At 50.2% G+C, this 22,678-nt stretch overlaps 1 protein-coding gene across 3 annotated transcripts in view; it reads right to left on the bottom strand.

The window, feature by feature from the left end:
- POR (cytochrome p450 oxidoreductase) overlaps positions 1-22,678 on the bottom strand; it is a 30,471-nt gene that overhangs the window by 6,011 nt on the left and 1,782 nt on the right. The window contains exons 2-9 of one of the 3 annotated variants that reach the window (XM_075113453.1): positions 22,160-22,293; positions 11,855-12,047; positions 4,856-4,904; positions 3,871-3,999; positions 3,099-3,248; positions 2,099-2,223; positions 1,090-1,179; positions 518-616 (exon numbers count right to left, since the gene is read on the bottom strand). In XM_075113453.1, coding sequence (XP_074969554.1) covers positions 518-616; positions 1,090-1,179; positions 2,099-2,223; positions 3,099-3,248; positions 3,871-3,999; positions 4,856-4,904; positions 11,855-12,033 — 821 coding nt within the window. In that variant the 5' untranslated portion in view covers positions 12,034-12,047; positions 22,160-22,293. Of the gene's footprint in view, positions 1-517; positions 617-1,089; positions 1,180-2,098; positions 2,224-3,098; positions 3,249-3,870; positions 4,000-4,855; positions 4,905-7,359; positions 7,551-11,854; positions 12,048-22,159; positions 22,294-22,678 lie in introns of those variants that run through there. The other 2 variants (XM_075113454.1, XM_075113455.1) reach the window with 2 other exon arrangements.

The following is a 22,678-nucleotide window of genomic DNA, read 5'->3' as shown; positions in this document are numbered from 1 at the left end:
ACAAACCAAATTTTGATCCTGCTGCTACCCACTCTGGCAGACAAAACCAATCATTTTCCTTCTAAGCACAGGCCAGCAGTCAACAGCTTCTGTCCCATTAAGAACAAGTGATGCAAAAGTAGACTGGAGGTGATGTCACATCTCAAAGAGATATTTGAGTTCGGAAATAATTTATAAAGCTAATCTCCCCAAAGCAAAACTGCAAGCAACCATCAAGCATTAGCCACCATGGGTGAGGAAAGGCTCTGAGTGACCTCAAGAGAGATGCTGCAGAAGTACCAGCCAAACAGCGTATGTGAACACAGCCACCTTCTCACATACTAATGATTCATTAACCAGGGAATCCCTGAGAGTCCCAGTGAAGACCCGAGCCCGTTTCTCTTGGGCAGACATTTGCCACACGGCTGCATTGCAGAAATGACACTGCCTGCATAGAACGTCTTGTTAGAAACATCAAGGAGTCCGTCGGCTGCAGCCTGGCCCACCTACACCCTGCCCGGGGCGGTTTGGCACTTACGGCTTCTGGTTCTCGTAGCTCTTGAGACGACCCATCTCACCAGTGTAGACTTTGTTCATGTTCACATCTGTGTGCACCACCAACTCGTACTGGCGGATGCTGGCGGAAGAAGCAGGACAGAAAAGAGAAAAAAGTAAAATTGAAAAAATCACAAGGTACAGTTGGAACCATCATCTGCTTTGCTGGACTTGCTACAGTTCAAAAACAAATGCAACTTCCACCCCTTTGCCCATCTCGAGACATTAGGGAGCAGGCAGACCATGCAGCAAGCCCAAACCAAGAGGAAACACCAGCTTCACTGGGAGCATTACAACCCAGTAAAGCCACCCACAAAGGAACCAAACCCACCACATCCCCATTCAGAACCAAAATCCAGAGCTGGGTTCAAACTCGCACCAGGGCAGGCTCAGTCCAAACAGCCCCACTCATAGATCTACTTTGCATGTGCCCTCATATCTAGAAGGGGAGGCAGTGCACAGAAAAGGGGACAGCAGCTCAGGGCTGATGGCACAGCCACCAGCCAGAGGTGGCCAATCTCTCTGGCACCCAGAACCACCTGCTCCCATACCCACCTGGACTCTTCTCCTGTAGCCTCCACCCCAAAGTGCTCGCACACCGCTGGCCAGAACTGCTCTCTCCAGGTGATGAAGTCTTCTTCCAAGCTAGCCAGGGCAAAAGAGAGATTCAATAACCCTGTCTAAAGGGGAGCAAAGTGGTATTCCCAGAGAAACCATCTGAGATCCCTATGGACTTCCTCCTTCACCACAGGAAAAGACATTCGCCCTTGGGTCCAAGCAGTTTTAGTATGTCCACATGCCCATGGATCACCAGAAGCGCATCTTCAGATCACTAAGTGGGTGGGAGGGAAGTGTTGCTATACCAACCACCCCTCCCTTCATCAGGTCTGCCATGGAAGGCTTTGTTATTCAGACTCGGTCTTTAACCAACTCATCTCCCCCTTGCCCACTCCTAGCATTAGGTCACCTTCCTAAAAGGCAGATTCCACCATGGCAATGCTTATTTTTCTGGGCTCAGATCCTCCCACACACAGCACATCCCTCTCGTCGGACCCTGCAGCCTTTAGAGGTAAAGCCAGGTTGATGTAACTTCCCAGGTTAAGCTGCGACCCACAGGGCACTCAGGTAGGCAGAGAGAGGTCCAAACAAAAAAAAAAGTTGGAAAATTGCTGCCACCCACCATAAAACAAACAGTTCACAAGAAGGCGGAGTTTGCCTCCTCCACAGGGATGGGTGAGTTTATCTATACAGACTGGGTAAGCAATGGAGCTGCAGCAGGGCAAAGGCAGAGGAGGCTGCAAAGCCTCCTCAAGTATATAACTATTGTCATTTAAAGTTGATGTGGGACTTCCCAGGGACAGGATCCCCTAGGACACTCTAAGGGTACTGGGATCTGATTGTGGGATCAGGAAGGAGCAAACAGGCACACACTCAAACACATGTCAGCTCCCACAGCTCCCTGTGGAGTTTATTTCTGTCTGAGTAGTAGAGCCAAACCCCTGCCAAGGTCTCTTCCATGATGCTTTAACCAGCTCTGACCAGCCCCTCAAGCCAAGCTACTCACTTGCCATCATCATCTCCCAGGCCAAGTTCAAAGACACGTTGGGCTCCAAGCTCCTCCAGTCTCTTGTCCACATACTTTCCCATGGCATTGAAGTGCTCATAAGTCTTGTTCCCCAGCCCAAAGACCTGGAAGGGAATGCTGATGAGTATGGAGAAGCAGGGGCTGGACTTCTCCCATCCAGTTGGCATCATCTGGCCAATATCACCCAGCAAAGGATGCTGAAGAAATGGAGCAAGACCTTCCTCAGCTCCCCATCAGCTATTTGTGGACCTCGAGTAAGAATCTACCACTGGAGCATGTCTGGTCAGTCGGCACCACTCCCTCCCCTGAGCCATGCCTCAGGCGTGTCAAGAGGATGCACATACCAGAGCTGCTGTGCCATCTCCTCGAGGGACCAGTAAGAGCCTGGACTGCCTAGAGACCAGTTGCTGTCCCTTGCCTGCCACGAACAGCTCAGCACATGTTTGCTCACCACTTTATACAGAGCAGCTTAGCATCCCTAGCAGTGAATTTTTTCCTCATTTGCAATTATTATGCCGCCTAAGGAATCTGGCCAGGGTTTAGGTGAGGTGGCTGTATCTCAGCCAGTTATGCAGTTCAGCACAGGAAGAGAGCTATGCGCTCCTCCAAGTGATTTAATTTGTGGGAGAAGATCTGGCCCAGGGCTGCTCAATTAGCTGCTGAACAGCAGCACCAGACTAACTTATTTACAGATCTTTTATTCAATGCCTGCTGGGCTGTTTGTGGCAAGACATTCCCAGCAAACCCTTGCAGTTTAGTGACTGGAGAGAGTACTCCGACATCTGCATTTAAAGCCCCCAGGTATATGCTTGCAAATATCCACAAAGCTGGGAGAGGAAGACAATAAGGACCACATCCAACACAGGCGTGCAAGGCACAGACATCACGTTGTGCCTTTACCCAAGCCATGTGCAGGCACAGTGGAGGACTTTTGACTTCCCTGCCCAAATGCATCATAAACTGGAATTGAGCCACTTACTGCAAATCGGAGACCTGACAAGTCAGTGTCAGCCTCCTGCAGCCAGTCGTAGAAGTCTTGGGCATTGTCCGTGGGATCACCCTCACCGTAAGTGGCCATGCAGAACACAGCTAAGGACTTGTCGATCTCAGAGAGGCGACTCAGGTCCGACTACAACCAAAGGAAAGAACAAACCCTTAAGGATACCACAACGTGGTTATTGGGCAAGCCTATTCCTACAATACAGCTACCTCTGGTGTGCAGAACAGCACCACGTAATGTCAAACAGCTCATTACAAAAGGGGTTGGGGAAGGCCAAACACACCCAAAATGGCAGGGGAAATAAAGCTAACCACCCTCACTGGACTGCAAGTCAATACTTCTACCCTGCCAGAAAAGCAATGGGATTTTCTATATAAGGCTTCAAGAGACCAGGATTGTTGTTCACTCTGGAGAACAACACAACGTCAATGCCTCTGTCCAAGTCTGCAGCAGTATGGGACCAACACTAACCACAAAGGGAATACTGAGCAAGTTTAATGCTACCAATGGATGACTCGCAACTCCCAAACACTCCAGGCTACCTTCCTCTTTCACTCATGTTGCAGTGTTCACTCCAAATCTGTGGAATGGCAAGGACCAAGTCCATCTCTGCATCTCTCAGGCTGACCTTTTCCTTCCCTAAATGACACTACTAAAAGGGCAAATGTCCCTTGGCCAGGCTCCTTCTGGGGTTTTTTAGGGGACGCTAAAAGGATGCTACCTATCCTGAGGCTGTTCATGGCTAAATTACCAAGTCATACTCCTCTGGATCTGCTGCCATGCCCCGGAGGCCGTAGCGATGAGCATCTTTGGAGAGACGATTAGCAAACTCCTCTGCTGTACCCGTCTGGGAACCGTAGAAAACCACTATGTTTCGCCCCTGGAGAGAAAAAGAAATCCTGTTAAATGGTGGTTACTCATTTGGCAAATGCATGGACAAAGCCCATCTTGTCAGAAGCAAAGGAAACGCCTGGCATCAGGAGCCCTGGACTGCAACCTAAAAGCAACTAGGAGTCTGCACTGGTACAGGACTCCATGTCATGTTTGCAGCAGAAGACTCAAGGCTAAGCTGTTAATAAGAACATGACACTTGTCAATCTCAGAAGGATGACTCAGATCAGACTAAGACCCAAAGCAAAGAGTAAAACCCGTAAGATTTTTTCTCAGCCCCAAGGCTGCAGCGTGTCTCCTGGAAACCAGGAACTCCCTGGATGAGAAAGCAGACTTGCCTAAGCTCTGGGAAAGTGCCTAAGCACCAGGGCTCCTGCTCTGCCGCAAGCCAGCTACTCTGAAGTAAAACGGAAAATATATCCAGCCCTTGCTTCTTCCTCTGCTCCCTCTTGTGTCCAGTCCAGCGGAGTCAAAAGCTGCCAGCTCTGTGTACAACAGTTCCCATTCCAGAGTGAGCCAGTTTGGGAAACAACCACGCAGATAAACAACTGCCAGCCAATGACTTTAAAGTCTCTGCCATTTCCCTCCTGACTTTGATCTCATATTACACTTTTTTTTTTCCCCTCACCAAATTTTGACTTCAATTTTTTCTAAGAACAACTCTCAAGCATAGACTGAGAGCTGCCCACACAGCCTTCCTCTGGATGCTCTTTGCAGCAGATATGTGCCTGTATGCAAACCAGTCCCCGCTGCTGACACAGCTAGACAGTCACCAGAGAAAATTGGGACGGACACGAGCTCCCCCACCTTCCCAGCACCCCTGGCAGCAAGAGCAAGAAGCTTACCGTCTTCTTCATCTTCTCAATGAAGCTGCTGTCTCTCACTGGAGCTGCTCTGAAAGACAGGAGGAACCTCCTTTCAGATGGGCATGTTCATTCTTTAAGGTCAGGAATAAGCAAGTGGGGAAAAAATGGCCCCCAAACCACACCAGCTCTCAGAAGGCCACCCAAAGTGGTGAGTCCCCATCAACCACTCTTATTTACCCTGTCACAAGGATACCCATTCTTATCCCGTCACAGGCAAAGCCCAGGAAGTCACCCCTGGGTGTCAGGAAACCTTCACTCTTTCAATTGCTCCAAGAGGTTTCAGAGCTGAGCAGGTTACAAGGATCTCATAGAGTTATGATGCAAGAGTAAGCCTCCAGAAAAATCTCAAAGGCCAAGCCACAGTGGGAGAGAAGAGAACGGAGAGCTTCCTGCTTCCCCCACCACAGTGGACAAGCAGTGGATTGGTCCTGAGCCATGACCCCCAGGGCAGATTCCCCAAGCCTGAAGTCAGACAGGGCTAAAACCCAGCTGTTCTGACCTCAGAACAGCATGCCAGACAGAAGTCCCAGAGCTGGAGAGCCCTGCAGAGCAGATGCAGCTGATCAGACCTACAGAGCCTCTGGCAAGACGACTGCTGCCTGATGAGGTCCTGCAGGGCTCGTGGCTCCTTCCCACACTGGGGTTTCCATCCCCAGTGTGGATGTCCAACACAGAGGGAGTTTGTGTTATCACAGGGAGGTGGCTTTCTCTCTCAAAAGAGGGAGAAACTGCAGCATCAGAAACATCAAGGCAGAGATTCACACCACTATATCTACCCGATTAGGTAGGTAGCCAGAAGAGCTTTGCTATCCCTAAGCACACCTCTGGACTTCCAGTGTCACAGGGTAAAAATAACCCAGCCCTGGGGACCCTGGGAGCCTCACAAGCAGAGGTAGCTCTAGGTACAGTCAGATTAGGTTCTGGAGTCTTTTCAAGGCAGGAGGACAAGTGCCAGGAGCACACTTTCTGTCTTCCCCACTGGGGCTTCAGTAGTGGGGAGGAGGAACATGAGACCCATTCCTGTTTCTCCTTCACAATGGAAGAATGCAAGGCTGGGTCTCCTGTGGGAAGAGAGAAGCCTCCAGGCAAAAAACAAATGGTTTTGGCTCCAGCCCATGTAAGAATGTGCAGAGCTCACTAACAGTTTCCTAAACTCTGTAGTCCGGAGGGAGGGATCTCTGCGGATGTGCTGTGACATTTGCAGAGCACACACACAGAGTGGCAGGGTGAGGGACATTCAGCAAAGCATGCCTTCAAGCACCCCTTTCTACTCACAGGTATCAAGGAGCTCCGCAACCTGGCCTGACAGCTCCAAGCACTGACACAGCCCCACACAGCATGCACTGAAGACGAGAGAACCCTACCCAAAAAAGCTACCCAAGGAGGCTGTGCTCCCAGGAGAGACCTGCTTCGCATCCCCCACTTTGCTCTCTCAGCAGTTAACAGTCTCCCCACGTTGTCATTTGTGCTTCTCTGGGAACAGGGGTATCACAAGCATCTTAGAGAGCCCAGCTGGCTCACAAGACTCAGCTCCCACTTAGCTTTTGGCTCCCTGGTGAACCTCTTTGGTTACTGCCCTCTGCAGATGAGATCCAATTAAAATAGCTGTTGGGTCAACTGCTAAACAAAACGCTTTTACAGGAGGAAAAAAAAAAGTTTAGATCCTTTCAGCAAGCTTCCTTTGGAAGAGAAAAGGGTGCAGCACATGGAGGTCGTCTAGTTTCAACGGAGGCAACCCTGCACTTAAGTGTTGTGGTGGAGAACAGTCTCTGGCTCAGACACAGAAGAAATAATCAGTCTGGCTTTTGAAAAAGGGCTACACAACGCCCTGAAATTGCTTCATCAGGGTGACTTGAAAATCTGAGCTGCAAAAACGCACAGACGCTGAAAACTTAAATGACACTAATTTTTACCATTCAGCCAGGAAAACTTAGAAGAGAAAGCGTGTTTTCAGCAACGACTGCTCTTACAGCTTAAAGTCACTGCCCTGAGTTATCTAAGAGAGGTATAAGAGGTGACAGGTGGAGGAAAGGGGATTAACTCCATTGTTGGAGCAAATCTTTAGCTTGTACAGATTGCCCACCATTGGTGAGAGCCCACAGCGCAAGCGACTCCCAGGGCTGTCACTTTGATTTTAGGAGAAAGAAAGGAGGGGGAAGGAAGCTCCTGACAGCTCAGCGATGATACTGAAGTCCCCGTTCCAGCTAAACACCTCTCTTTTTCTGAAAGCTCCCATGCCTGTGGCTTTCCTCCTGAAAGCACATGCCCATCCAGAAGTGAGACCACAGCCTGGATGTTGCAGAGAAACTGAACACCAACAGCAGGGTCTCCTCTGGAGCAGCCTGCCTCCAAGCAGAGCCTCTCCCCTTCCTTCTCCTCCTGCCCCAGCAGGGAGAGGCACCCCACTCCACCCAGCTTGGGGGTGGCAGGAGCAACCCTCTAAGTCAGAGCGATCCCGCCTGCCCGTCGGCAGATTAACTCACCTCGCCACGGCCGCCTCTTCTCGTGGGGCCGAGTACACGCAGCCCATGGTCGGGGCAGGGAAGAGGCAGACAAAGAGTCGCAGGGCAGCCGTGTCTGTCTGCAAGGGGAGGTGGGGGGGGACGGATCTAACTTAGCTCTGGAGCAACATGCACAGAGGCCTTTCCATTCTGCTCCTCCTGGGCATTAAAGCCAAGTGTCAGCCTTTTGTTAAGGAGAAGAGAGCCGGCACAAAAGGTCCGGGCACAGGTCATAGCAGGAGTGGTCCTGTCCGCTCAGATCCTCATGGTGGGGCTTTGGAAGTTACTGAGTGGATCCGCGCAGTCCTGAGAAACTGCAACATCTGGCAGCAGTGGCAGAAAGGAATTAGGAGTGGAGAATGAAGCCTCCCAGGATCCTCCGCAGCACACATCCCTCTCCCATCCGTGTGGAGCAGGGGGACGGGACACAAAACCCTCCCCCAGCCTTGTTACCCTGGAAACTGTTTATATCACAGCTGCTTTTATACATATTCTTTAAAAAAAGAAGTCGACACTGCAGCTGAATGAAATGATTCCAGACACTGCATGAGCAACGCTACGGGTAACTATGGCAGTGCCATTACGGAGGCAGCTGAAAGGAGTTTGTTCTCTTCAGGATCCTATTAAATTAAATTAGAGGTGGTCTCTCTCTCACACACACACACACGCAGGCGGCAAAGAGAGCTAATCAGGCTAAGGAGCTGGAGAAATTCCTGCCACAGGAAGCCCTACAAGCACCAGGGAATGGATTTCTCTATAGCTGCAAAATAGAGATAAGCCAATTTCTGCCCCAAACAACGTTAAAGATAGGGGAAGAAGGGAGGGGGTGACACCCAGTGTACCAATCAACGTCTCGCCTGCATCTCCCCAGGGCAAAGGTCTGCACAACTCCAGAGCGGGGACACGAGAAAGGAAAGAAATCTGCGATTGTGAAATGAGCAGAGGAGGCGCAGCCGAAGAATAAAAATAAATTAGCGCGTTCCCCAGCAATGCCACTGCAAGGAAGCGCGGTGGCCACGTCTGCGTGGCGACCGAGAGCCGTTCTCCCTAATGACATCTGCAGAGCAGGCCGTGGGGAAGGCTGCTCCAGTGGTTTCAATTAAGTCTGAAAACGGTCAAAACGCAAGCAATCCTCAGTCGGCGGTACGCTGGCCTGCCCGAAGCATGGGTGTTACACAACACAGGTACAGGGTGTCTTGTATGCAGCAAGCCTCTGCCCCTTCTCTGGGGGCTTCGGGCAGAACAGCTCTGCTTGGCTGCGAGGGTAAGGGATCAGCAAGCGCCTGAGTTGTAGCTGAACCCAAAGACGCATTGTCAGGGCAAGATTGTGACTGTTCCCAGGCCACGTGGGCTGATGGAGACACGCAGAGTGAACCCTGCCCAGATGCCATCCAGGGTGTTTTCACCATGCATCCATTCTTCCACAACCAAGGGCAGTTGCTGCAGCAGCAGCATTTCCTTTGGAGACCCTGCTGAGGTGACGTGGCTCAATCACAGCGTGCCGCTCAGCGGCGGCTCCCAAAAGCCCCAGGAGGGCACCAAGGTGCTGAACACTGTGTTCAGGTTGGAGACTGTGCTTGCACTCTCCCACATTGTAGGTAAACCCAGTAAAGCAGCAGCCATCGTGATGCGTCTGAGTTGCTGTTCAGCACTTTCATCCTTCAGTCTTCCAAGGCTGAAGCTGAAGTTGGGGGCCAAAGTGACACAACAGAAACCATCACCCGACACCATCAGGTAAAGCAGTTCAAGAAAATTCGGTGAGTCAAGGCAGAACTGCAGAGAATGTGCTGAAGAAAAGCAACAGCTCTTAAGGTCAAGGCTCTCCACTTCAACCAGAGACAGCCCCACTGAGGGCTCTCTGCCTTCACGGGTCCGGGACAGCTTCCCTGCCTGCAGACAGGCCTGCCCCTGCCTGGCCAGGGACCAGCTTGCTATCCAGCCTGCCACAGGCAGCAGCTGACAGGGTGATCCTGCGTCTCGCCGATTTGCTTGTTCATCAGAAAGGAAACTCCACCCCAGAATCAAGAATGACAGGAGGGAAGGAAACCCGAGGTTGAGCAAGCTTGTTTTCCCCACTCATTTCCCTCCAGGTTTCAAGTGTCCCATAAAATAATGCAGTGCAGGAAGTTGCTGTCTCTGTCCCAGAGGATGGATGTGCCACCAGCCACATCCTTGGCTTATGGGTCCGTGCTGCCCTCAGACCAGCTTGCTGCAACGACCGCAGCAGGGCTCCAGCAGGCAATGGCAGGGTCAGGCTTAACGTACAGAAAAACTGCTTTAAAGCCTCGCCTTGTGCTCTTCATCTGCCTGGCTGTCACTTTTCCAAAACAAATTGTGTCAGACAAGGTCCAGAGCAACCGCACCCCTCCCTGGTTATCAGCAACGGGAGGTGCAATTGCACGCAGTGCTCCCTGCCAGCCATCCCCCGTGCAGACAGAGAAGGGAGCATGGATCCCACACAAGAAACACAGGCAAAATACCTGTGAGTCAGCTCAAAGCCAAAACCTCCAGCCAGTCTCAGACAGAAGCCCACAAGCTGAGTCCTGCAGCAGGACCAGGTGGTAACCCACACCCGGGGTGGCGAGCAAGTCCCTCTGCAGCGTGACTTCTCTACAGGGTCACAGCAGCCTCTGAAAGGGCTGCATGTGATGGGTGGTGGGTGGAAACAGTCACAAGGACTGCGAGCACAGGAGCTCTCCAAGTCAATCTGCGCCATGTCAGGATCTAATTTCAGATTGATAGTGCCATTTCTCCAGCCAGCTTAGCTCTCATCACAACGCAGCCATTCCTGTTACAATCTCCAGAGGCAACCGCATGTGCTGATACATGCAGCCCTCTTGCAGGCACGAGAGAGAAAGCATCCAACCAATCCAACAAAATAAATTCCCAGGGTAAGGCTGAGCAGGCACAGATAGCTGGGCTGCTACCAGCCTTGCACATGCCTGTCTGCACAAGGTACTGCAGCCAGGGATATTTCTTCCTTTTAAACCCTTCCCAGCCATAAAAGACACTTTCCATCCTCCTGCAACATCAGTGCAGGTAGCCTGCCTTAGGGTTTGCTCTGAGCTGTGTGCTACTCTTCCCATTACCTGGGGATTTCACAGCAGACCTGGCATCCCAGGCTTGCTTTCAGAGGGCTGTGCCACCAGAGGAGAGGATCATGATCTGACCAAAGCGGAAACGGTAAGACCAAACCTGCTCCTTTCCAATTATGACCTGAATTACAACACAAACACTGGATGACCAACCCTGAAAACTGAAAGCAGCATAACCTACTAAGGTAGACATACAGGTCTCATAACAGACCCACAACTGCTTGCTGTCTTTGATTTAGCTTTTAAACACAGGGTAACAGGAACATCATTCCCCTGCTGAAAAGCCTTCACTTGCCACCAAAGATCCTCATCTGAGCAGCCTACAGACAGGTCCTGCCACAGCTTCTTTCCACACCAGGCTGTAACACTTTGAAATGAAGGACTGACAAGTATTTCTTGCCAGAGAAACACTCACTAAGTGCCATGGGGAGAAACCCACTTCATGCAGGACACCGTGCTGGTGCAACTGTACGCGTTAAATCTCGAACCTACTGCGAGCAGCCAGCCGTTGCTTTTCCTCTCCTCATGGCATGGCCTTGCAACCAGCCACTCAGGACTGGGGAAGCCTACAGTGAATTTGCAGCCATCATTACAAACCCAGAGGATTCACCTGTGTTGTGTGGTTACCTTCTGCAAAGGCCTAATACTGGAAAGCACAGAGCTGGGCTAAGGCTGAGATAAAAAAACCCATTAGAAAACCGATGCTAAGTTTGGTATGTGACTCAGACAAGGAACTAAATGCACCCAGATCTCCGCCAATGCAGCTCGCTCTTGGCCCTAAGCCCCTTGCAGAAGACAGGGTGGAACAAGGACCTCTCCCTCTCCAAATCCAGCCTCCTACTGCTGCCATAACCTGACCTCAAAGCCAAGCAAGTTTCACAAGAGCTGCCAAGCAGCTCATGCCCAGGAACTATCTCGCAGTTCCCCAAGACTATTTTTTCTCTTCAGAGCTAAGGGTAGATAAGATTTCTGATACAAAACCTGCTTAAGAGCAAGGGCACCTTTCTCCAGATTATCTAAATATGACTTTTATCAGAAAACACAGGGAATAGCCAAAGCAACCTTTAAGAGTTCTGAAGCACAGCCAGTGGCTTTTCTGCCTTGCCTTTTCTTGCCCTGCTTGGGAAAGGCAAATTACCGATTTAGGCCACACGGTGGGGTAAGGAAGAATTGCAGCCTGGCTCTTTCACGGGGATTTCTGCATTGCGAGGTGAACAGCTCAGAAAAAACTCCAGGGCAGAGAAATATACTTCAGGACTAAGTCCCCTCGCCTGGGGACCTCCCAGAATCCAGCTGAACTTCCCACACAGCCTCCAAGGACCAACTATAAGCAAGACTGAAAGCTACACTCAAACCCATGCTGCCTCAGAATTGTTACTTACACTGGTTGCATTTTGGGGAGGTCTGGGACTTCTTGCTTTTTCTTGCGAAAGAAGAACCAGTAAGTAAAAAGCCCGGTGATGAGCGAGATGAGAAACACGTCCATCATGCTGAAAAGAGAGTCTTGCTGTGCAGCGTTGTCAGCAGGGGAGATGTTCGGTTCCATGCCGGCATTCCCCATGACGGTCAGAGGCACTGTCAGCAAGGAAAAACAAACGAACATCAGTAGTCACACAGTGCCACAGGAGCATTAAGAGACCTTCAGAGCATGCTTTTCCATTACACATTTATTCCTAGAAGCAAAAGGCAGCCCAACAACTCTCTGGAGAGAGGCTTTGCACCAAAATACTGCGAGATCATTTTACATCCCAAGGTATCTCACTGCCCCACCAAGTTTCTCCCTTCCCGTTGCATCCATGCTGATCCACCAGAAGTGATTTCTCCTCCCCCTCCACCAGCACCACCAGAGCAGCCCCACATTCCAGCCCAGGAGCCCAACCTGGCTCCCACTAACGCCCCAGCAAAACACAACAGGGACTCGTGGCCAGCCTTTACTAAAGCCCTTACTCACCACAGAGCCCATGGGGTGTTAGTGGGGGAAGACCCCACTCTTCCAGTCACCCCACAGATCTGGGGCTTTCTCCCTTCTTTGCACAAGGTGATACAATGTCCCAGACCTACTGCTGTGCTTATAAACCGCAGAGCAGGACTGTGGCATGGTGCTTCTGTGAGCATCCCCACGTTAGGCCGTTACAACACAAATGACAAATACTTCTGATTTCCTATCCACCTCTACATGCAGATTGGATTTACTATTAACCTATTTTGGGGCCTCTGGCTTCCCAGTTCCCTCCACTATCTTCCCCAGTTTAACTTCCACTTCCTTGAATTATGCCTTTCCCCTTGCCAAGGCAGAGTGTAAGTGACCCATGGCCATACCCAGAGACCGCAGGAGTGCAAGGATGAGCACTCAGTCCTCAAGGCCCCGACTAGCCCTACAGCCCCTGTCCTCCTCCTGGGGAGCGACGCATTCCTCCCTTCCTCCCGCTGACCCTAGTCCAGATTGCAAGGTTACTCTCCCAACACAAGGACGTACTCTGTCCAAGCTAACAGATAATTAACTCAGAACTTGATTTGTAAGGGCAAAGTAACGCTCTTCTTGTACTTGGGCATCCTGCCAACCCAGGAGACCATGGACATTTCAACTTTCACACAGAAAAGTGACTCAGAGCCATGTGGGTGCTACCTGAGAGAAAGGACATTTCTCCATGAGGGGAGAGTTAACCTGTTCTGCAAACCTGTGCCTGCCAGAGAAAAGATCCCAGACAGCTTTCCTTGGGGCTGAAAGAGAACAGCAAACTCCAGGTTGTGTCTGGGCTGAGAAATAAAACTGACTGAAGTTTAAGGTTACGTTAATGCATTCAGGAGCTGGGAAGAAAAGGGAAGGTGATGCTCAGGGAGCACTACCCAGGGAGACCAGGTAAGGTCTTCAGCAAACAAGAATGCCTTGTTCTTGCCCCACCAAGGAAAGGTCCAGCTCTGGAGAGCACAAAGCACTCTGCCACAGGCCACCAGCTATAAAAGGCAGACCTGTGGAGTGCAGGGAGAAGTCCACGGCCACCTGGCAGTGATCATGGGTGGGCTCCTGGGTAGTTCTGCAGTCCAGCCAGCTCTCAGCCCCACAAGAAGTTTAATTCAGCAGAGAACTTGGCAAGTGACTGTAATATGAAGGTCACTAAAACACCACTGCAAAGCTTCCCGTTAGGTTCTCAGAGACGACACTAAGCAGGGGGGTGGAAGAAAAATGTTAGTCATGCAACTGCAGACAAGCAAATTGCCCATTCCTCTCTATCAGGCAGGTCACGCTGTCCTCCCTACCCCACAGGCAGGCTTTCCATCACTGGATCTCAGAGCCAAACAAGAGCTGAGTGTTATTTCTGTACAACTGTAGACTAAACTGTTAAGTTAAAGCCTCCACAACCGGAGCTTAGCTGCCAACAAGGCACAGCTCCTGGCAGGGTCCCTCTCCTCTTCTGTGTTGGGTTCCAGTAAATCAGTGAGGAGCAGGTCCAGCAACTAACACCAAGGGAACACGCTGGTGAGGGGAAAACCGTTGCTGGTTTATTGCCTTCACAAGTCCTTTCCTATGGCACGTAAGGCAATAACAAACTTTTGCTCAAAGGAAGCCATGAAAAAAACCCAAGGCTGATGGAGACCACACTAAGCTAGTTTTGGGCAGGAGCTCCACCCTTGCCCTTCTGAGCACTAAAGCCAGCACTCGCAGCAGCCAAGCCCTAAGAAAGCCTCCTTGCACGGAGCACTGCAGCATCCCTCGTAACAAACCACACGTAGGGGCGAGTTTCAAGCTAGACATGTCTTTGGTGAGCGGCAGCCAGCAGGGGCAGAACGCACACAGGCTGCATACGCCTGGCCCCACAGCAACTTCCCTCCCAGCCCCAGATAGCTCAGATGCAGACATTCGCCAGCTGCCCTTACAGAGGGTGACAGAATGAGTTCCTGGGCTAATAAGCAAGGTGAGGGCTATGCCTCCAGCAGCAATTCATTGCTATGCCCAAAATAGCAGAGCATCTGGCCTCCCGGAGCAAAAGGGACAAGCAGCAGCCATGAGGGGTTTTGCTTTTTCAAGCCTCCGTAGGAGGTCTGCTCGCCCAAGCAGCAATGCCTTGGAGGAGGTGTCCTCAGGAGGGAAGCTCCTGCGAATGCAGGGTGGACAGAGGCACGGGAGGAAGCCGTACTACCTCCTGGCCTACGCCACGCTGCAGCTCTCCAGCACTTCAAAGGGGAACCCTCCGGCTGCAGCTGGACCACCCACTCACTCCCCACACCCACAGCCAGAGGGAAAAGCACCATTTCTGGAGGCTTATGGGTCTGGTGCGTGGATGAGAGTCTTGGTTTGGTCTCTTTTCATTCACAAGTCTCCGCAGCATAAAAGTTATATACTGACCTCTAACCCTGGATGGAAACACAGTCATTCTCTAGTGATGGAACCAGAGACACAAGAACTGCTTTAGTTTTGATGACGGGCTCCATCTGGCCCTGTACATTTAGTTATTCAAGTCCTATATCCTAGCTACAGGTCTTTCTTTTTGCTCTCACTTCACCATCCCGACCCTTAGGAAAAGGTTTGCTTAGATGTAGCAAGAGAAAGGCAAAGGATGTGGAATTAGACCTCACACTACTTTTTTTTTTTAAAGGCTTGTCATAACTCAGGAACTATTTATTTAACTCACTTCACCGAGCACAGGAAGATGATTCCTAAATTTATGTCAGTGCTACATAGTAAGCTGTAGCAATTACTTTCCAGAAATTCACAGCAATTGATTTTCAAATATATGTCCTTTTCTAACTTCCAGTGAAAAGAAACATGACTCTTACGTGAAATTTAGCTATCCTGGAAATCCTGCAGCCTCTGGAAGGAACCTGATAGAATCAGACAGTTTTTTAAAGGGAGCGGCGTGGGGGAGGAATTTATGGTGCAGAAGTAAAAGCTCCCCTGACACCAGTTTCAAAGGCAGTTATTTTATCCCCAATGTTTATTATACCTTCAATCAAAACAGAACAGGCTTCCTTTTTTTTTTTTAATGATGGCTCCTTTTCCTGATCCTTGTTTATGCACACAGAATCTGGTGTAAAGCAACCAGTCTCAGCCGAGATGTGAGGCATCTACATCGCACAGAAAAGTCATACCATTTTGAAAGACTGCAATCAAGCGATGCTATGTTTTAGCACAGTTTTTAGCACAGCTTCTGAACGCAGCTTCCAAACCTGGGAATTTGCTTGCTACGCGGCAGCTCACAATCATTCAAATCACATGGGAACCTCTTTGCGCACCTCCATCCTGCCAAACAGATGCACTTCCTCCTCATATTAAAAAGGTGCATGGGTATTAGGAATACACACCTTTGAAGCAAAGGACTGGAAGCACTGTCAGTGCCAGGCATCTCCAAATCCCCCACAATTTCCACGTGGACTAAAGATGCTATAATGTCACAGGATTAAAAACATTAAAATAAAAATAGCATTACAACAAACAAGATGGGATGGGGAATGCCCTAAAAGCCAAACAGTCAGCAACCCAAAGACCTCTGTTCTTGCCCTGCTCTTGCACAGAGCCGATGTAAGCCTTAGGACGGGGTACAGCAGAAGTCCCCAAAAGCACGCTGGAGCCCCCCAATCCAACTGGCACGCACAGCATCGTGGTTGCGAAACATGGCTGGGAGGTCTCCCTTTCTGCCAAAAGGATGTTTCTGCAAGTCACACTGTATATCTTCTAGAGACCAAAAAGCCTCGTCTCTGAAGCTAAGCTAGCAATTTGGGCAGGAAGTTGGCTCTTTGAGTTGAAGTAGCCTTTTATTTATATAATGGTTGTTATGACTTTCAGGTATCTCAGGACAATTTGGCTTCCCAGTCCCAGACTGCAGCCTGCAACTCTTGCTCCAAAAATGAGTGGCCAAACTCTGTGCTTCACTCTCCTCTGACCTGTGCCATCATAACCACGCCGTGACCTGCAGCACCAGCTCTGCTCACATGAGAGGGAAAGGAGAAGGAAGACTGCTGACCAAGCACAGACCCAGGCTGCTCACCACTCCCACCTCTGATAACTGATCCCCAGGCTCCAGCTGGCCACCTGATCACAGCCTGTAGCACTAAGAAGCTCCTGAGTTCAGCATAACACAGCAGAGAGGGCTCCCCATACCTATGCAGCAATAGACACGAGTCCTGCTCTGTCCTATGGACTCTGCCTGCCCTGGCACAGGGCAGCACCAAGGCTACACCCTCATCTCCCATGCCCCTGAGCTGATTGAAACAGCCAGAGTTTTCCCAATGGGAACCAAGGGGTATCAGTGTCCTTCGGACACCTGCAGATAAGCACAGGAGCTGCAGGCAGAAGCTCTATTTTGAAATATGCGCACGCTAAAATCTATGACAACCAAGGTAAAGGAGGAATTGAGTGACATAAATGCATGCAATGCCACCAGTCACCCTCCGCCCGACATTCACACCGCTGCCAGGCACCATTCAAAGGTTGCTCAGCAGGGCTTAGGCAGCCAAGCCTTCCCCAGCCTGCAGCAAGGTCTAGGCTGTCTCAGCTAATTGCTAGCAGGGACACCAGGTAGCCAATTAAGTTAAATCACACCTGTAGGAAAGAGCTCGCCACATACCTCGCAGTAATACCATCACACTGCCAACATAAGCCCTGGAGCGAGGACGCTTACCGAAGGACTGCTTTCCAGTTTCTTGTAAACTAGAACCCATGCAAGCCACCACTCTCCTACCAGCAACACACACTCAAAAAGCCAACGGTTCTTCAGGCTTCTGGCTTTCTCCAGGTCAGACTTGCAGTAAAAACCCCACACAGCCATACCAGGGAAGGGGACAAAGGGGCACTGCTGGTAGAGCTGACTTGGTAGAGCACTTTTCTTGCTCTCTGCAGCCACATGATGACCACCCTCGTGTCACTGACTCAGCACATGCAATGCATTAGTGAACAAAGCAGAAGCACAGCTGTCGCGATTCCTAGTGCTGAAATGCCAGCATTACCATGAGATCTGCAAGAGCCACCCTTCTCATCGAGGACCAACCCGAACTCCCTAGGTGCATGTCGGTGTGCGTGACCAGACACTCCTCCCCACCATGTGCCTGGCGTGTCCCAGGGATCGCCCTTTCTCTTGTGCTAACCATTCTTGCATGGCACCAAGGCACAACACAGATCAGGGATGCGATCAGCCTCAAGAAGAAGCCCTAAACCCCGCAGTTTTAAACCAGAGATCAGTTATTTCCACTGGCATCACGGCACAGCCCCAAATGACAGCTTCAGGACAGAGGGGAGGCACAGCATGGAACCGAGCAGCCAAAGGGAACGGGAACCCCTTCTCTTTGTACAGAGCTAATCTGCAGCCTGAGCTTTAGAAACAACAGCAAAATAAATACAAGCTAACTAAAAACCAACTAAAACACCTGGGAGGGGAAAAAGAAAACCACCCAGTGGGCCTCTCACAGGTCTCTATTCCCACGGCATCTGCAAAGCTTGTCAAGAGCTTGCACAGACAGCAGCAACAGGAGGAAGCTGTGGCGAGCCCACATCACTCCACACGGTGGTGGCGGTGGAGAAGGAAAAGAGTTGCTTACGACAGGAATGCAGTCTTGTGACCAAAGGGTTTTCTTCTTTCACCCACTAAAGATGCAAGGCAGGCGCATTACTGATGTGTGTCCAAAAGAGGAGCCCTACAGACGTGAGCTCATGAGGAAGGAGGGGAGGCAGCAGCAGCAGAAAGAGAGCAGAGCTGTGGTGGAAATGGCATTTCTGCCCATAAACCCGTGCCTGGTCTTTTCTGAATTGCACTGCAGTGAAGACTTTCTGGCGTGCTAGTCTGTGGTATTAGGCCAGGAGACCGTCGGGGCAAAAATCGTCTCTCATTCCTCTTCAGGTATGAATGTAACCAATTAGAATAAGAAACTCTGTTTACACCAGCCTGTGCCAGTCTCAGCAACTCTCAAATTAGCTCTTTTTCCCATCCTTTTTAGTAAAGGGAGACCTGGCAAGAAAAGCAGTCCTTTCCAAAACAATAGCGGACCATTGAAGTTGGCGCTCGGATCCAAGTTATTTAACATTGCTTTCAACAGCCCTTGGATTAGCCTCTTCTCTGTAGCTCTGCCACACAGAGATTGCATTTCACCTCAGTAAGTGGCCTTTGGTCTGGCCAGATGAGTGGCCGTGCCTGGCCTGGTCTGCACAGGCTCCCGGCTTTGGGAGGGCTCACCCTGCAGGTGAGTTCCTGGGCTCCCGGAGGCTGCACTTCGGAAAGAAAGCACGGTGGGAAACCTCACAGCTGCCTCACTCCATCAGCCTCAGCTTGAGCACCCGCGCTGGTGCTCGCTGTGAAACAGGGCAGCCCCGGCAAGCGGTGAGCCAAAGGAGTGCTTTCCTCATCACAGCAATAACGAGCGGTGAGCCAGGGCTGTCCTTCACCACTGCTGCCACAACGAGGTCTGGCCGCCACTACACCTCCACTTCTGTATCACTTTCTTCCCACGTATTTAAAGAGAATCCCAACACATCCCACCACTTCCCATTAACCACCACCAGCTGAATAAAGAAGGGTGGAAAGCAGCAGAGCCTCTCTCACACAATACTAGGGAAAGTGACTCTCCATGGGCCTCTTGGCACTGCGTGCAACTCAGACACCCCAATCTAAACGGAGGACTTGGCTGCAGGAACACCTCGAGCATGGGCAAGATATATATCCAACTCAAAAGCAACAGAACAAATTACTCTCGCTGTGCAAGGTCTCTTCTAAGCAAACCTTGACACACTGGCTCAGACACCAGCAGAACTTCTATTTTAGTCATGAGACAGATGTGAAGCACGCATCAGTCAGTCTGGAGCTTGAAATACTGCATATCTGAACTTTCACTGTCACACTTGGACTTTTTTTCTGGCCTGTAAGTCTTATTCAAGGACAGCAGAGCAGCTGTAAAAGCAAGAAAGAGAACAAGAAGAGCTGTTTTACTGGGGCAGAAAGCAACTCTACACTACAGATACACCAAGGTGGGGCTATGCAGCAAGCCCAGTACACTGAACCAAACAACTTAGGGCATTATCCAATACCAAAAATAATTCAAACTTGCCAACCTGCCTCAAAAGAAAGCCCAGAATTACTGTGTTTGCACACTTCCTTTCACCAGGTAAAAGCCTGTTTCTCAACCTTTAAACAAGGATGTAGGGCATCGCACCAGCTTAGGCACCTGAACACCTTCCTTCACGCAGATTAACATGAGCCAGCACACAAAAACAAGTGTCGAGGATTACAGGTTAAACAAAACCTGAGAACAGCAGGTAAACCAAACCTCCCTGCTAACTAATACTGCTCCCCAGGCTCCCTTCCCAGGGAGGGACAAAAGCAGTGCATTGCGCTTCTGGCATTGTTTGAAAGCGGAATAGGGGTCTCAACTCCACCAATATTCAGGAGCTGGGACAAGACTGCAGGCGTTTTAGACCACCCTTTTGCCAACTACCACAGCACTACTCAGTCAAACCAATTGCTCAGAGGGCTATGCTGCAAAACCTCAGGAGTGACCCATTCAGGCATGTATTTTGCATGGTTCAGGTCCTGCTGAAGATCTTTTTTTTTTAAGATCAAGAGGGGTATACAATATTTTTTCAGCAGCTTTTTCTGCAAGTGTTGTACCCAATGCTGCCACAGGTGGAAGTTCAGTGAAAACCATTCTCCTCCAAACCAGCTGTTTGCCGACCCCCTGCCTGCCTTTGTTGAAGGTTCCTGTGAGCAGCTCTGATTTTGCCTGCAGCCACTACAGGGAGGGGAACACTACGGACTGGGTTGGGAGCCACAGACTTCGACCTCTTACCCCAGGAAGAGTTTGAACTGCAAAGCCTTCTAATACTGTTCTCATCTCAGAGGTTTCCTCTGAAACCAACAGCTGGAAAAGCAGAGGTGCATGGTTAAACAGATCCTGCAAAGGTTTAAGAACTGTAAAGACCTCTGGTTGAAACAGTATGCTTTGCAGATTTATTTATTTAAAGAACACCAAGCACTGTTTTTATGTATTTATAAGGCAGCTTTCCTCTGAGGATGTGAGACCTTTCCAGACATTACATGCCTGACTCCTATGTTGCCGTAAGGGAAGGAGGTGTTACTGCACAATCCTTACATCCCATGATAACCCAGCAAGAGAGCTGTCCTCCTGGTCCCAGACCCAGGCTTCACATCTGGCTGCTCTATTAGAAAGGTGTGCAGTCGCCCTATGAACACCTCTGTGCCTGCTGTGGGTAAGGCAATCTGAGCTGTATTTTACTTTTTTGAACACTTGTGAAATACAGACAACTACCCAGCCCAGTCCCCCGCAATCACGCACAACCACATGCACCAGCAGAACCCACAACATCAATCCCGTACCCAAAGCGTGTATCCCTGTGCTGAGAAGGGACACAAGGCCACAGGACAGCAGACGAGTCAGGCAGGGAGTAAGTAGCGCCACAGGCTGAAAGGCTGATCCCAGGTTACAAAATCTGCAGCTCTCCAACTCCACACTCCTGGTATGGTCAATATAAACAGAAGATACTTGACACAGGATTTTTCTCCCCCTTCCTAACACAAGCTGCTCCTCTTACCTCCAGCGGTTATGCATACAGCCCTGTTACACAACCAGGGCTTGCACAATCCTTGCAGGCATTTTATCAGCTTGCTCCTCCAAAGCTTGGAGCTTGCTAGAACCAAGAGATGCTAGCAACGACCCGTAAAAGCAAGTCAATAGACGCATTTCACAGGCAACCACACAGCACGACCCAGTGTACTTGCCAGCACCGCAAAGAAAGACCTACCAACTCCCTAAGCTGGTTACTAAACCTTTCCCAGCAGACTTGCACGTGCACTTGCAGAGCCCCATCTTTAACCCCGAACCTCCCCATCTCCTACCCCACACCGCAAGAACAGAAAGGAAAATTTGTCAATAATCCCACGTAATCCTTGCAAAGGAATAACTGGAGGCCCAGAAGTGGCTGATAACTAAGCAAGAATACTATAATAATCTGCCACCACATGTCAATCTCAGCCTCTCTTTGGACTTGTGGCCCTAGAGAAGCCATCAGAGGTACAAATGCTCCTCTTCTGCTCTTTCTGAATTCCATGAGCAATCAGCAGCACACAATTGACTTGAGTGTTTACTTGGGGAGAAGCAGCAAGAGACTATAAGCAGCCTGTAATTATTTGTTCCGATATATGACATTTCAGACTCTATTAAAAAAACAATCTTGGCAGAGGTACACCTGTCATTGCAGGGCTCATGACTCACTCTCAGCAACAGCGTGTATAAAGTAATCTCACCGCTCGGATCAAATGATCACATTGGGAAAGCAACTTATGCAAGTTCTACGAATTGTGTTTTTAGAGGTAGGAGAGCCCATGTCAGCAAATAGAACAAAGTTCAGTGTCAGCGGAGGAAACTGTTGGGTGGCTTTCTTTTATACCAGAGGAAAGGGATGGGGAAGAGATGGCAGGAACACAGACTTGAGCAGGGAAGCCTTCTTCCTAGTCCCTCAGGACTGATAAAGCATGGTATTTTGGCTGCGTCACAACAGCCAAAGGTGAGAGTAAAGATCAAACAAGATTTCAGTCCAGACAGTTCCACATGCCGCTTCTGCAGCAAGTGAACTGGGTAAAGAAACCATCGCTCCCGGCCTGTCAGGTCTCACTGCCAGCTGACCTCCCCAAAGCCAGCTGTGCCCACAGACGCTCCACAACCTGGAATGCTCAAAAGAAAGAGGTTACCTTGCACCAACGGCTCTGCAATCAAGCGCTGATGGGGCCTGTGAGCCCCGGCACAGAGGGCAGCAAGCAGCAAAGAAAGCCTCCCTTGTGACAAGGAGTTTTGATCGTGTGGCCCCGTTGAGCTCTTCCACCTGCTTTGGAAGAAACAAAACAAAAGTTGCAGAAGGCACTTACTTGCTCAACCCCGGCTACCCAGAAGGCACCACCCCAGAGATTATTGACTGAACAAAAGGCAACTGCAAACCAATGACAAAGCAAGAGGTTTTACTCTTGTCACAATTAGAACAGGACTAATTAATAGACGGTTAAGCTAGCTGTGTGACACTACCTCCTCCTTCCTGCCCACTCTTCACCTTACTCTCCAGGGCTTTTACACTAGATTAAGAGGGAAATGCTCTGTTGTGTCAGGTTTTTTTTTTTTTCCCTGTAGGACCAATATTCCTCCTGCTTCTTCCCCACTTTATGGGCAAGTGTTTCGCAAATATAGTTCTCATGCACCATCACATCCACGTGCAACAC

The sequence above is a fragment of the Phalacrocorax aristotelis genome, chromosome 18 (genome assembly GCF_949628215.1).
Source record: "Phalacrocorax aristotelis chromosome 18, bGulAri2.1, whole genome shotgun sequence".
Taxonomy (NCBI): Eukaryota; Metazoa; Chordata; class Aves; order Suliformes; family Phalacrocoracidae; genus Phalacrocorax; species Phalacrocorax aristotelis.
Note: the sequence above shows the minus strand (reverse complement) of the source record. Positions and strands in the feature narration are given on the sequence as shown.